We start from the raw sequence: 15259 nt of genomic DNA, 5'->3' as shown, positions 1-15259 counted from the left end.
AACATCCAACTCTGTTTCAGCTCTCTCAGGTCTTGGCTTCCTGAGTTTGAGCCCCACATTGGGCTCTGTGCTGGCAGCACAGAGCCTGCTTGGAATTCTCAATCTCTCTCTCTCTGCCCCTCTCCCCCTCAAAGAATACAGACACATAAATCCTTAAAAAAATATTTTTAAAAATCTAACTTGACATTGAATGGTCTACTTCCTAGCAAATAGGGTTTCTCCCGCAGGAGACTAAAATTATCCTCTCAGTTTTGACCACACTCTCTACTAGGCACTTAAGCAATCTCATTACTATAACTTCCATGATAAAACAGACAAACTCAGTGTAATTATAAATAAATCTTTCAAACTCACCCCATCTCCTCTATCACCTACCAAAAATATGCTGCAGTTTTTTGAGGCATTTCTTTTTGTGATTGATGCATTGAGTAGCATCACTCTAAAATTATAGTTTTTTTTTTTTTTTACAGAATCAGATGACACAGATCCAGCCTTCTATGCTCTACAACATCCCTAACAAGGAAGACATCTGTCCCTTGATGAAACACTTCCAATATTTCAAAGTGACTGATCTCTTTGAAATTTAAGTAAGCTATTTTAAACATAAGGGTATTTTTCAAGCATTCCATAAGGGTTCTGTGCTTCACCTCTCTCTCTTCACTACACTGGAGATAAATTTATAAGTCATGGAGAAGTAGAAGGCTTACTCACCATATTATAACCCCAAAGTGGACCCAGGAGATCATACATCACCACAAATTCTCAACCAAAGTCCTTTCCCTAAAGCAATGTGTTTTGCAAACTTCGCTGAGCCTTTGAATTACCAGAGGAAGTTATTAAAAATGCATGTCTTATTTAAGAGATTCTGCTAAGTTTGTAACTAGACCCAGGAATCTGAATTTTAACTCACCTCTTCTGCAAATATTCCTGGTGACACTTGAAGAAAACACTGGAATAGAGGTACTTGATTTCAGATTCATTTTCTTATGTAACAGGAGCAATTCTGGGGGTGCCTGAGTGGCTTAGTTGGCTGGGTCTGACTCTTTATTTCAGCTCGGGTCATGATCTCATGGTTCGTGGGATCAAGCCCCACGTCGGGCTCTGTGCTGACAGCATGGAGCCTGCTAGGGATTCTCTCTCTCCCTCTCTCTCTCTTCCCCTTTCCAGCTTGAGCACCTGCATGTGCACTCGCTCGCTCGCTCTCTCTCTCAAAATAAATAAACTTTAGAAAATGCCTTAAAAAACAGGAGCAATTATGGACCAGTGCAAGTCTCCAGGAAAGCCCTTTCCTGTCCTAACCCACTGCTTTAGAATGCTAGTGGTCCCCACAGCCACAGGCATTTCCTAAAAGGATGAGGGCAGTGTTTGTATATCATGTCCTAGAGACACAGAGAAGAACCCACTGAACAGAGAGGAGGCAGGAAATTAATGATTTACTAAAGAAATACATAGCTTTAAGAGGCAAGTTTTCTTATAACAGATGTCTCAAATATTGAGGAATTGTAGGATATATGAAAGGTATCATACAGCTCTAGGCTGTGCTACCACAAAATGGGAGATCCTTCCAAGGCTTGGACTATCTGGACTAATCAACCGTTAGCCACCATGATTAGGTAGAGGAAGAGAAAGTCTGCTGCAAAAGATTCTCTTCCAAATTTGATTATTTCCAAGCTGCAAATCACCCCAAACAGATTATTCCTAAATTCCAGACCACTGCCTGTGAAATAATCAAGTCAATGCCTACAACATAATTAAGTCAACTTGGTGCCAGCCTTAACCATGCGTGTTCCCTCTGTCCTCTCTCTCTCTCTCTCTCTCTCTCTCTCTCTCTCTGTTTCTCCCTCTCTCTCATCAAATGCTTGGTATCCAAATGCAATCAAACCCTTTGTTTAAAAGACAAACTAATCTTTGTCGGTGTGTGACATTTTAGGGCTTTCATTTTTATTTGAAATTTCTCACGGCTTGAGGTAAGAGACCCTACAAATCCATGAAAGAAGACCGGGCTGGGAGTTTACTGCCATTGTACAAAAGCATCTTTGGATGACTATGTATGACCTACGTATGTATGTATGCATAATTCAGAGGGCAAGCTGGCTCTGAACCGGTGTCCCACCTCTGTGTCAAGGAGGAACTCAGCCGCACAAAAACCCTTCAACAGGTCAGAGTAAAAATCTGATCACACAACAGGGGGATTACTATTACAGTAGGACCATCCTGGTTAGGGTCCACTTTGCCCCACTAAGCGTGGAAATGGTAGAAGGGGATCCTTTATGAGGCCAGTGTAAACAGTTGATTCTGACTTCTATATTCCACAACTCTTATTCTGTATTTCTATGGAATTCATCCTGACTCCTACAATCACGAAACCATCACCCCATCCCTCTTGCCTAATAACACAATTCATCCTTTAGATCCCAGCTTAACATCTGCCTTCTTCACGTAGGTGTGTCCAATCCTCTCACTCCAGGGGAGTTACCCATTTACATTAAAAAAACTTGTTTTCTCCTCACAGGATATTTAATTATGATCTTTCATTAATAACCATGTAGTTATTATTATGCCCAAAAGTTTATCTCTTGGGGCACCTAGGTTGCTCAGTTGGTTAAGCGTCTGACTCTTGATTTCGGCTCAAGTCATGATCTCACAGTTCGTGAAATGGAGCCCCACGTTGGGCTCTGTGCTGACAGTGCAGAGCCTGCTTGGGATTCTCTCTCTCCTTCTCTGACGCGCTCTCTCTCTCCCTCTCAAAGTAAAAAAAATAAATAAACATTTTTTTTTTAAAGTTTACCTCTCTACCAACTCCTGCTGGTCAATATGGTCAACCAGAATGGCTTTGTTGACTGCTATATTGTAAGTAGCTACCAAGGGTCTTTCACGCATTAGAGTCTTAATGAATGACTGCGTGAATAAATGAATTCTACCAGATTGACTTCACAGTAGAATATATCACTTTTAGAGTAAGTTTAGCATCCTTTACTCAGTATTACATGCCATAACAAGAGTGCACTTACGTATGAGCCCATGTGTATTTTATTAAATTCTTTTTTAAAATGTTTCTTTATTTTGAGAGAGAGAGAGGGCCTGCACACACGAGGGGAGGAGCAGAAAAAGATGGGGAGAGAAAGAATCCCAAGCGGGCTCCGGGCTCAGCACAGAGCCCGACGAGGGGCTCAATCTCGTGACTGTGAGATCGTGACCCGAGCCAAAATTAAGAATCAGGTGCTTAACTGATTGGGACACCCAAGCACCTCTAAGAAATTATTATAGGCACTTTTAAGACACAAAAAACTATATGGCATAGATATATTCAGGTTCTTTCCATGTAGGAACTAAACTTTCAGCTAAATAACTGTATGACCATAAGGTGAAATGATCAACTTGGTGGTTTTCTGGGTTTGGTACATCTGTTCTAAGTTGTTTCAGGGCAATCAAAATTGATATATGGCTGTAGCATAGCAAATTGTTTCAAAACTAAGATCTTACCCATGGCTTTATCCAGCATCATTCCTAATAAGGGATTCACTCAGTATGTATTCAGGAAATGCATCTACTGAAGTACTACACTTAAATTTAGATTTTGAATCAATAAGAATGAAGTTTCAGCATTTCTATATTAAAAGTTGGCCCGTGGATGTGTTCTCAAGCAACTGTGATTACTATCACTTTAATTTCGCATAATGCTATGTATATAGTCTTATTATATTTTTTCATGGGTAAATTCTTTAACTCTGTGATGATGGTACTTTCATTATGTAAATCTTAGCCATTATTGAGACTCTCTAGAAAATTGTATCTGTAACACAAGAGATCTTTACATGTAATAGCCCTTTCACGGAAGCCCACAGGCCCTTATTTCCTCAGAATCTACTCAGATGGCCCCTCGAAATCACTAAAAAAATTGTGTTTGAACAGTAGAGTTGAAATTCTCAGACTTTAAAAAGCCACAAGAACAAATTATTTTTTAAATACTCTCTCTTCACTACTCAAGCCCTCCCAGAGTGCATTACAGTATTTTTTGTTTGAAACCTAATCATAGATACATACACACACACACACACACACACACACACACACACGCACGCACTCACACCCATCCACCCATCCCTGAATGGACTGAAGTGACCCAAAAGAAAGTCAACATATAGGAAAAGATGCTGGAGGGCCTCTAGGGTAGTATTTTCAAAGTGTAGTCTTGAGATCAATTCAGTATGGTCCCACAAGCATTTTATTAGAAATGGAACAGACTGCAGTGGAATGGAATGGAATGGATAATCAGTGTTTGATAACATCAAATCTCCGAACTTAGGAACCCTGGCATCATGGGAAACCTTGGAGCAGGGCAGCTATGGGTATACATGTGCAGGTGTATTTGGAAATGATATGCCCATGGATCATACACGAGGGGCTCAGGCATGCTGCAGCACAGAGTGACCACAGTGGGAAATAATCTAGAAAGAAAGGCTTCCTGCCCCTACCATTACTGTGGGAACTGTTAGTGGGGGTGCTGTGCTCCTTGATCACTACAATGCTCATCCAGGGGACAAGAATGACATCTGAATGCTGGATACCCTTTTGGGACCATTTTCCATAGGGCCATAGTAAAAACCACTGACTGACTCCTTTAGAGACAGGGAACTTCCCCCCTAGGGTTGCTGAATTTATCACAAGACAGAACCCCAGAGAGCAGTCAGAGATTCTTATGATACATTGGATGAGATGTTGAAATCATTTAATGTGAATATCAAAGAAATGGGACCTCGTTTTATACCCCAAATAAAGTAGGCCATATCATTTACCTAAGTATTTCAGGTATTTTAAGTTGTATCGGTCCATAGACAAGTTGGCTTCTAAAGTATGACTTAGGAATCTCACACACATACATGCCACACACACAATATGCTATCCTGTAAAGGAGAAAGGTAACTTTTACTAATGTTAAAATCGGAGATCCTATAGTTTTGATTCCCTATTGTATTGATTCCTGGAGAAAAAAGGATGTGTGGGTATTTGACTGTCTGTTAAAAGAAAAAGAAAAAGAAAGATGAAAGCCTTACTGTGTCAAGAGTATCCTTGTGTTACTTTAAATTTGGCTGTTTTTAATATACTCAGAGAAAATTATCTTAGTGGCAGGGAAGGCATAAGTTTGCACAATGTAGAAGCAGGCAACAAGAAAGCTTCAGATGACCTTGAAAGAGGAAACCCTGGATTGCCACAGAGATGCAGGCTCCAAAGTGTCTTCAGATACACATGTGGTCATAAAATCCACACTTTTAGGAACAGACCCCATGGACAGAATCTCCTGGGGGCTCCTGGGTGGCTCAATCAGTTGGATATCTGACCCTTGATTTCAGTTCAGGTCATGATCCCAAGGCCGTGGGATCCAGCCCCACATCAGGCTCTGCACTGAGTGTGGAGCCGGTTTGAGATTGTTTCCTTCTCTCCCTCTGCCCCTCTTCCCCACTGTGCGCTCTCTCTCTGTCTCTCTCTCTCTCTCTCTCAAATTAAAAAAAAAAAAAGGAATCTTCTGGACAGAGCAAGGTTTTCCTTCTATTGTATTTACATCTAACATACACATACACACACACACACACACACACACACACACACACACACACACACACAAGCACATGCACACAGAAACATCATCCACATGTTTCTCTTTGAGAACAAATCTGTGGGCATCAGCAAGGCAGTAATTTTTAAAAAATGTCATATAATTAGGTATATGGGAAGAAATGACATTGTTTTTCTTGCCATATCACACAATCAATATTGGGCTGAACCACATGACTGTACCAATATTTGGCTGTTTGACTTATAAAAATGACAAGTTAGCTCAGTTCCATCTAATATTGTTTGGAGTCCTTACCATGTACAGAACCTGTAAGAATAATTTATTTCATATACTACCTTCACAAAATCACAGAGAAAATGACAGGGATGCACAGTGAAACCTTTATGATAATTTCACAAAAGACAGAGAAAGAATAATGAGGAAGGAAGCTTTGCAGGGGTGCCGTATGAACAAGCAAGAACACAAAAGTCAAATCAATGCATCATCACTGAACACGTACCATTCACAAGACATGTGGCCCTTGTCCTCAAGTACCTTCAACTTAGTTGGGAAAATACAATACATGAAAAACATTACACCTAAGACTGTCACGTAATTTTCACTTGGGGCAGATAAACTAGCCCAAAGAATATCAAACTGGACACTTCCTGAGAATTTAAAAAGTAAGAATTTAAATAAGTAACTCCCTTAATAAAACAGAAAGAAACAAAAACAATGCCTAAAAAGTTTCATATTATAACATACCAAAAGTTTCCCTGCTCACAAGAATCATGTTAAAATATATCTAATGTATAAAAATGTTTACAGTTGTCCACCAATTTAAATATTGCACAGAAGTCAAGGATGCTAAGACCAAATAAATGTCACTGGATTTCACAGAAGGAAGAATATGGACAAAAAATAGATCTCAAAGGGATTAAATATTTAAGTAGAAAGGCTTATGGAAAAACAGATAGATTGACTGTGTTTATTTCCATCTCCTCCCAAAACCTAAATAAAATAGTAGAGGCATAAGATAGTACAGGCATAAAGAAGGTATGAGCATACAATGACAAAAACAGGGAAGGCATCATAGTAGATCAGAGAGTTTAATACATTTTAGAGAAGCAGAAAAGAGGATGGAAGAATGGAAACAACTCAGCAAAGCAGAGAAAGGTAAAACAAACCAAAAAAAAAAAAAAAAGTGCCTGTACACAGCAACCAATGAAAAAGCAGCCAATTCTCCTTGCACAGTTACACACACAAATACACTCAAGCTGAAAACCCAGTGCAACTAAGTACTGTATACAGTTGAATATCAAGCACAACCCTGATGATAGAGGACTATTTGAAAGCTTGGGATATAGAATAGATGAGACTTCAAGCCCTTCTTAACCCCAACACTGGCAAGTAAAGACAGAGGATGACAGATTTACAGCAAGCAGGCCTAGAAAGAAAATCAGCCCAGATTACAGCAAAAGGGCAGAGGCCCCAAAAGGGGGTACAGAGGGGTCCTTCAGTTGGGGAAAACAGAACAATTACATTATCTTATATACTGAGACTTTGACAATAATATTGATGGGCAATGACAGACCTGATGAAGTAAGAAGAAATAATTCTAAATAGTTCGTAGGAAAATAAGCAAATAAAAAAAAGCAATTATTAACTCCAGAGAAAACAAAAAGCTGAATGAAAAACTTAATCCTCAGATACAACTTCATAAAAATTTAAAACTTCAGTTTATCCAAGGACACCATTAAGAAAGAAAAAGGCAAACCACTTTCCTCAAGAAAACACTTGTGAAATGTCTACTTGACAAGATTCATATCCTGAATATATAAATAAGTTCCTCAAATCAATAATAAAATGACAAGCCACCCAAATAAAAGCATAGCCAAAAGACTTTAACAGACACCTCACAAAAGAAGCTATCAAAGTTACCAATAAGAACATGTAAAAATGCTTATCAGGGAAATGACAGTAAAGGAATTTAAAATAAAGGAATTTAAACAGATAAAGGACAGGAGAAACATGAGGGATGATGGTATCTGGCAGGATAAAAATGTTCTATAATTTGACCTGGGTGCTAACTATGCAGATATCCATATACATAAAAATTCCCCAAGTGGAATACTTACTATTTGTATATTTTATTCAATAAAAATTATATTTTATAATTTTTTAAAAGATAATCCTCAGCAATCAACAATTTGTGCCATAATACATGACTGAAGGATGTGGAAATACAGAGATGAAGGTAAGACAGCTAAATCTTTTTTTTTTTTTTTAATTTTTTTTCAACGTTTATTTATTTTTGGGACAGAGAGAGACAGAGCATGAATGGGCGAGGGGCAGAGAGAGAGGGAGACACAGAATCGGAAACAGGCTCCAGGCTCCGAGCCATCAGCCCAGAGCCTGACGCGGGGCTCGAACTCCCAGACCGCGAGATCGTGACCTGGCTGAAGTCGGACGCTTAACCAACTGCGCCACCCAGGCGCCCCAAGACAGCTAAATCTTTACCTGTATTCACCAAATATTAAACAATAGATCAAGTAGTTATTTTATACAAGCATATTTTACAGAGATGTTGGGGCTAGTCATAGCTACCTCTGGGGAAACAAGATGAGGCTGAGAGGAGGGGACAGAGGCCTGCTACTTTTCAAAATAAACGTTTTATATTATTTTATTATATTTGATTTTTTAAACTGCATACATTAATTTGATAGGAAATTTTTTTGGCAAATATTAAATTGTAAATTACAAAATACATGACTATTTATATAAACGTGGGAGGACAAGTATGCCTCAGTGGATACCTTTTATTTTGCCAGTGTAGCATTCAGTCCCCCATCTATACTCTGATTTTCCTTCCTTCTCTACAGCAGTCCATATGGTCTGGGGGGGGGGGGGGGGCTTCTCCAACCCAGTGTTAGTAGTAGGCTGTGACTCAGGCCCAATCCAACCTATGGTCCTGGTCCTTGGCCAGAGAGATTTCTTTCCTCCCAGGAAGAAGCACAAGGCCCAATTTGGGCCAATGAGAGCTATACTGAGTTCTATATAAATGTTGAAGGAAAAGCATGCTCTTATCTAGAGCTGCTGACGGCCACCCTGCCACCAAGACAGATCTTGCCCAAAAATGGGCTGTCATCACTCTGTCTCTCTGTGTCTCAGAAAGAAAGAAAGAAAGAAAGAAAGAAAGAAAGAAAGAAAGAAAGAAAGAAAGAAAGAAAGGAAGGTGGGGGGAGCGCCTGGGTGGCTCAGTCAGTTGAGTGTCCGACTCAGGTCATGATCTTGTGGTTGATGAGTTCGAGCCCAGCGTCAGGCTCTGTGCTGACAGGTCAGAGCCTGAAGCCTGCTTCGGATTCTGTGTCTCCCTTTCTCTCTGCCCCTCCCCCAATCACACTCTGTCTGTCTCAAAAATATATAAACATTAAAAAAAAAAACTTTATAAAAAAAGAATGGAGCTGCCAGAATGAACAGCAAGAGGAGAGATGGGGAGAAGGCATGTGAGCCCTGATGCCTGTGGTTGAACCCCCGGTTCCGGTAGGTCTGAAGTTTGTCTACCCCTGCCTTTTTCATTAATTGTAAGAGGCAGTAACACAAAATGGAAAATCACTTGACTGCCTGGGTTCAAACTTCGCCTTTACTACTTACTGTGTGACCTTGGCATGTCACTTAACCTCTTCTTCATTTTTTTTTAATGTTTATTTTTATATTTTAGAAAGAGAGAGAGCGTGCGCGCATGCACGCAGAAGAGAGGGAGGAGCAGAGACAGAGGCGGAGACACAGAATCCGAAGCAGGCTCCATGCCCTGAACTATCCGCACAGAGCCCCACAAGGGGCTCAAACCCAGGAACTGTGAGATCATGCCCTGAGCTGAAGTCGGATGCTTAACCGACTGACCAACCCAGGCGCCCCCTTCCTCATATTTAAAATGAGGACAGAGGGGCACCCGGGTAGCTCAGTAGGCTGAGCACTGATTTCAGCCCAGGTCTTGATCTCGTGGTTCCTGAGTTGGAACCCCCCTTCAGGCTTGCTGTTGTCAGCATGGAGCCTGCTTTGGATCCCCTCTCTCTCTCTCTGCCCTTTCCCCACAGGCTCTCTCTCAAAAATAAATAAACGTTTAAAAAAACTTTTTTTAATAAAATGGGGGCAGAAATAACACCAACCACATAGAATCCAATGAGTTAAAATATGTAATACACACACATATGCATATATTTACATATATGTATATGTATAAGAACGGTTATAGTTTAATATACATTTATATGTTAAAATCCCTTTTAGATTTGTATGTGCAAGAGCCATAATTTTATTTTTAGTAATTACATTTCCCTTTTTCCTTAAACCAGTTTGATCGGTGTTTTCCACTTTTTACAAGAGCCAGGACCCTGATTAATTCAATACCCAAGAGAGAAGCCATACAAAATCAATGGAGAGATTTACGTAGTTATACATAAAACGTAAACACAACATAAACATAAATGTTCTCTATGGCAGAAGAAAATCATCAAAAACTACAAAGTAAATAGAAATGGAAGAAACCACATTTGTAACCTTTAGAATTGATAGTGTTTGCCCTTACACAGAACAGGGTGCAGATGCTAAACAAAGTGGGCAAAAAAAAAAAAAATAAACACAATTCACAAGTGAAAAAAAAAACAAACAGGAATACAAACAGGAACTCATTTTTTTCCAATGACACAGCTATCGATTATTTTAAATTTTATTATCCAGTGTTGGCAAGTGTCTCGTACCACCGGTGAGAATGTTAATTGACACAACCATTTGGAAAGGCAATCTAGCTATAATAAAAATCAGCATACCTTTGACACAATCATTCTTCTAGGAATTTATCTAAGGAAATACTTCAGGGTGTATGCAAACATTTTCCCTACAAGTTTACCCCTTGTAATTATATACAGATTTGTATTTATATACAGAAACATTGGAAATTGAATGTCCAAAAAATAGAAGATTCATTAAAATCCAGGGGCACCTGGGTGGCTCAGTCAATTAAGCGTCTGACTTCGGCTCAGGACATGATCTCACAGCTCTTGAGTTCAAGCCCCGTGTCAGGCTCTCTGCTGACAGCTCAGAGCCTGGAGCCTGCTTCAGATTCTGTGTCTCCCTCTCTCTCTGCCCCTCCCCTACTTGCACTCTGTCTCTGTCTCTCAAAAATAAATAAACTTTAAAAAAATTTTTTTAAATCCATGAGTTCCAATACTGTTTAGTCATTTAAAATGTTAGCAGAAAATACATACATACTGAAGAATGTTCATGATTATTAAATGAAATAAACAGGTTAAAAAACTTTGAGTATGAGCCTGTTTTTGTTGTAAATATATACGTGTAAAAATGGGAAAAGATGTACTAGAATATGCATCAAGCGATAGTGACATTTCTGGGTAGTAGAATTATGGCTGTCCTAATTTGTTGGTGGTTTTATTTCTCGCTTATATACATTTCACTTTCTCCACTGAACCTTCACAGACCTTCAATTTAAAAAAATGTATTTTGGGGCGCCTGGGTGGCTCAGTCAGTTAAGCGTCTGACTTTGGCTCAGGTCATGATCTGGTGAGATCTCATGTGAGTTTGAGCCCCACGACGGGCTCTGTGCTGACAGCTCGGAGCCTGGAGCCTGCTTCAGATTCTGTGTCTCTCCATCTCTCAGCCCCTCCCCTGCTCATGCTCTGTGTCTCTCTGTCTCTCAATAATAAATAAACGTTAAAAAAATTTATTAAAAAAATGTATTTTAAATTCATTTAAAAAAAATCTTAAGACCCCTCTAGGAGTAGCTTCCGTCATGCATTTGGAGCCAAAATGCATGCAACCATTAGGTGTAGCACAGAGAATGAGAAACTTAAGCGAGTAGACTCTCTTTGGGGAAAATTTGGTTGTAAAAACAAGAAGCCAAGGTCTCAAGAACACGTGTGGTATATAGACACTCCGATGGAGCGTCTGCATCAGAGAAAAGGCACAGTCCAAAGACAAAACAGGAAGGCATCTCTGGGGGAGATGTTCAATGCCTTCAGTAGTCACTTACTGTGTTTTCCACCCTCCAGTAGCTTCTCTTCAGGCTTGGCTGGGCTACCTCACCTGGATTCCCACCTGCCTTTTCCCTAGTGCTGCCCAGGCTCAAGAAAGAGACAGAACTTACCCACCAGTGGAAACCATACTCTCAGCCTTTTGGTGTCTTAACGCCCTACATTTGGTACAGCAGGCACTTTCCATCAGCAACTTCACCCAGGGAAGAAAACAGGATAGCTGAAGCCCTACACAAGCCTCCCTTAGACCTCCCTCCCATGGAAAAGTAACCACCATCCAGAACTGCAGTCGTAATACACACTTGACCTTAATAACGACAGTGAGTTTTCAACAATTCACAAGGGCTTGCACGCTCTGTAAGACAGATTACGATACCTTTTCATTTATTTTTAGCATATTAACAGCTGGTGACCCAGATTAAGAAATAATGTAATATGTGAAAAGGCAGACTATACCACTAAATTCTTTCACAGATGGAAAGTGGACTCCGTAAAAAGCTTCAGACCAAGGATTCAAGTAATTAGCTGGAAGTGGAGAGCAGGGAGGAATACCTACAAGTGGGTAAAGTGAAGCATGGAAAAACGATGACAAAACCTGGCTGGGATCCCAGCAGATCCTTAGCTACTTTCTGGACAAGTAACTAACCAGGGACTGGTAGAGGCCAAGAAGCCCTGCTAAAGCAGCTGCCGAAGGAGCGGCTGGAGGAGGTTCTCGTTAGTTGAGGATGAGCTTGGGTAGATATTAAAAGAAATACAATCCTCTTACTGCACTGGGAGTGTGCGTGTGTGGAGGGAGGGGCCAGTGGCAGCCACACAGCCTCTGGTCCTGGGGACAGGCAAAGGGATCAGTGCCCCCTTCCGCTCAGTTCCTCCAGGTGGGTGGGAACCGAGAGCAGCCTGAGCCAGGGTCTGAAGAGGGAAATTCACGGTCATTTTGAGCAACGCGGCAAATCTGACTTCCAGTAAAAGAGGCAAACACTAAACACCCAGAATCCCAGGGATGGAAAACACTGCCACATGAAAGGGAACACAGTTCCACTGACACAAACCGTGGGGCTCAACTAGCCGGCGTTCATTTTCAAGTACGATACTCAAGCTGCAATATGAATGTCCTTTGGCTGGAGACACAAATGAAGACCTCAGTGCTGGCAAGGTCTTGACGACAAGCAGTCTCGAGGGGAGCCAGGCGAGCCCAGCGCCTGCCACAATACCTCAACTGCACAGGGCTGCGCTTGGTGTAAACCTGGGATTCATCTGTGCCCATCTCTGGGAGAGGAAAATAAATTACTGAGAGGCCAATGTGCTGAGGAGCTTGTAAAACACTAGGGAACCCAACCTGAGCGTGCAATGTGGATTTTTGTTTTTTGTTTTTAATGCAATAAAACGCCCTCTTTGTGCAGAAAGGTGCAAAGAACTGTTAGGTTCAGGTCACATGTATTTCTGACCTTCCAGAGAAGGACACCGACGTCCAAAGGGGCACACACAGAGAGGACCACCCCCCCCCCCAAATAAAAAGAACACAGAGAAAGAAAAGTGTGTATCCACATCTCTATTTTGAACTCCAGGATTCACTGGACAGCACTGTATTAAAGCCATGGGTTTTCTGAGATGAGCCCGATCGATCCGTACAGATCTGAGGGGTGGCCTCTGCGCTGCACCAGCCGTTTCTGCCGCACTTGGGTCCCCAGGAGACCCCCCGGAGGGAGGACTGCTGCCGCAATCTCCCGCCCGGACCCGCGGGCCAGCGGGGAGCGGGCGCCGCGGGCGGGGAGAAGCGCTCGGCTCCGGGGACCGCGGGCGAGCCGCCGCACCTGCCACCGCTCGCGCCCTCGCCCGCCCGGGAGAGCGGCGACCGCGGCCAGCAGCGCGGGGGGCGAGCGCGCGGGGAGACTCGGGCGGACCGCGCGCCCCGGGCGCTCCCGCCTCCCCGCCCGCGGCCGCCTCGCTGCAGTCGCCGCGGCGCAGCGCAGGGCGTCCCCGCGCCCCCGGCCCCGGCCTCCGCCGCTCCCCCGGCCCGCTCGGCCCTCGCCGCCGCGCGCCCCCGCCACCTGCCCCGCGGCCCGCCGCCCGCTCTGACCTTTTCCTGCGCGCGGTTGAGCCGCTTCTGCACGTTCTTGGCGAAGATGCCCGTCTTGATGTCGGCCATGGCTGCGGGTCCGGGAGGCTGCGAGGAGCGGAGCGGAGCGGGCGGCGGGCCGGCGGCGGCGAGGACGAGCGGGAGCGCAGGAGGAGGAGGAGCGGGAGGGGAGGAGGAGGAGGAGGAGGAGCGGGAGGGGCTGCGAGGAGCAGCCGGGGAGCGCCGGCAGGGGTGAGGGAGGGGCGCAGCGCTAGGCACCAGCTTAAAGCGACAGCGCGCAGGCGGGACGCGCGGGGCCCGGCTGCGGGGCGGGGAGAAAAAGCGAGGGAAGAAGCCCGAAGTCAAAATGCCCCGAGAGTGCCCGCGGCGGTGGAAGAGGAGGTCGGGAGGGGAGAGGGGAACGAGCCCAGCGGCAGTCCGGGGGCCCCGAGGCAGCTCCGGGGTTCTTTCGAGGCGGAGTTTGCGTTGGGGGAGGCCGAGCGGGGCCCTATTCTTTCCAGAAAAAAAAAAAAAAAGGAGGCTCGGGGGAGGGGGGCGGGGGGCGGGAATGGGGAAGCCGGGATGGGAGGTGCTCTGACGTGGAGGCGGGGGGATGGGCTCTTCCGGAGAGTGCACCCCTCCCTGGTTGTGAGTTCCAGAAAGCTGGGCCTCGCCCTGCCCTCAGGAGGCACACAGCCCGAGGAAAGGTGACTGGGAAACCAAGTCAGTGGGGTTTAGAGCTGCCGTGGAGAGGAAAGCGATGCCCACACTTCCCCAAACTTTGAAGACGAGATTTGGGGCCTGCGGTAGGGAGGTTCCATGTTGAGAAGGGATGGTCCCTGTAAGCAAGGTGCTGTGCTTTGGTGATCTGGGTAATTGCTGCCCCAAGGACAGTCAGGTCCTTGATTGCCTCGCGTCAACATCGCAAGACCTGGGCCTCTTGCCCTGTGGCTTCCTGCGAACCTGCTGGCAACCTCACAGGGATTCACTATCCTAAGTATGCTTAGCAGAAGGGAGAATAATAGGGATAAGTTTGTCATATACTTTACACAGAGCTCTTGAAGGCCCTGACCAGTGGTGAAACTATTCTGAGTGTGAGGCAGTGTGGCCGGTGGCCCAGCAAGCAGGTCAGAGGTAATCAGGCACCTGAATCCGGTGAGCCCCAGTGAGCATCTCACTGGAGCAGACTGTCACCTGTGGAGCACCCCTGTGAACCACCCCTTGGTATCCACTCGGTGGGAAGTCCCCCCACCTTAGTTGTAGAACGGCACAGTGACTGGCTTTTGCCAATAAGATATAGTAAAAGTACACTGGGCCAGTTCCAGCCTAAGCCTGGAGAAGCCGAGCGGGTTTGGCACTCTGCGGAGCCCTGTGCTACCGTGTAGAATTTCTCCCTGCTGCGAAAAGCCTCATGGAGAGGCCACGTGGAAAGGGAGAAACCTCAGCCTCCATCCGTCCGACCCACTGACTAAATTCGCATCAGCAAGACCGCCAGAAGAACCGCTCAGCTGATCCCAGCAGAGCACAGTGTGGTGAGTAAACAAAATGATAATGCTTTTCAGCCACTAACTTTTGCAGTGGTTTATTAACTGAAATATC

The 15259-nt window shown here is 44.1% G+C and overlaps 1 protein-coding gene and 1 long non-coding RNA gene across 14 annotated transcripts in view; one reads left to right on the top strand and one right to left on the bottom strand.

The window, feature by feature from the left end:
* Positions 1–14179, bottom strand: part of AMPH (amphiphysin) — a 251131-nt gene extending 236952 nt beyond the window's left edge. For 2 of the 7 annotated variants that reach the window (XM_023250207.2, XM_023250209.2), the window contains exon 1: positions 13682–14179. In XM_023250207.2, the coding sequence (XP_023105975.2) occupies positions 13682–13750 (69 nt within the window). In that variant the 5' untranslated portion in view covers positions 13751–14179. The remainder of the gene's footprint in view (positions 1–13681) is intronic. The other 5 variants (XM_023250208.2, XM_023250212.2, XM_023250210.2 and 2 more) reach the window with 5 other exon arrangements.
* A 66-nt stretch (positions 14180–14245) lies between these two features.
* LOC109497398 overlaps positions 14246–15259 on the top strand; it is a 103114-nt gene continuing 102100 nt past the window's right edge. For all 7 annotated transcript variants that reach the window (XR_006594102.1, XR_006594100.1, XR_002740435.2 and 4 more), the window contains exon 1: positions 14246–15192. This is a non-coding gene — a long non-coding RNA (uncharacterized LOC109497398). The remainder of the gene's footprint in view (positions 15193–15259) is intronic.

This window comes from Felis catus, chromosome A2 (assembly GCF_018350175.1).
Source record: "Felis catus isolate Fca126 chromosome A2, F.catus_Fca126_mat1.0, whole genome shotgun sequence".
In the NCBI taxonomy this organism is placed as follows: domain Eukaryota; kingdom Metazoa; phylum Chordata; class Mammalia; order Carnivora; family Felidae; genus Felis; species Felis catus.
The sequence above is the reverse complement of the archived record's forward strand: the minus strand, read 5'-3'. Positions and strand labels throughout refer to the sequence as shown.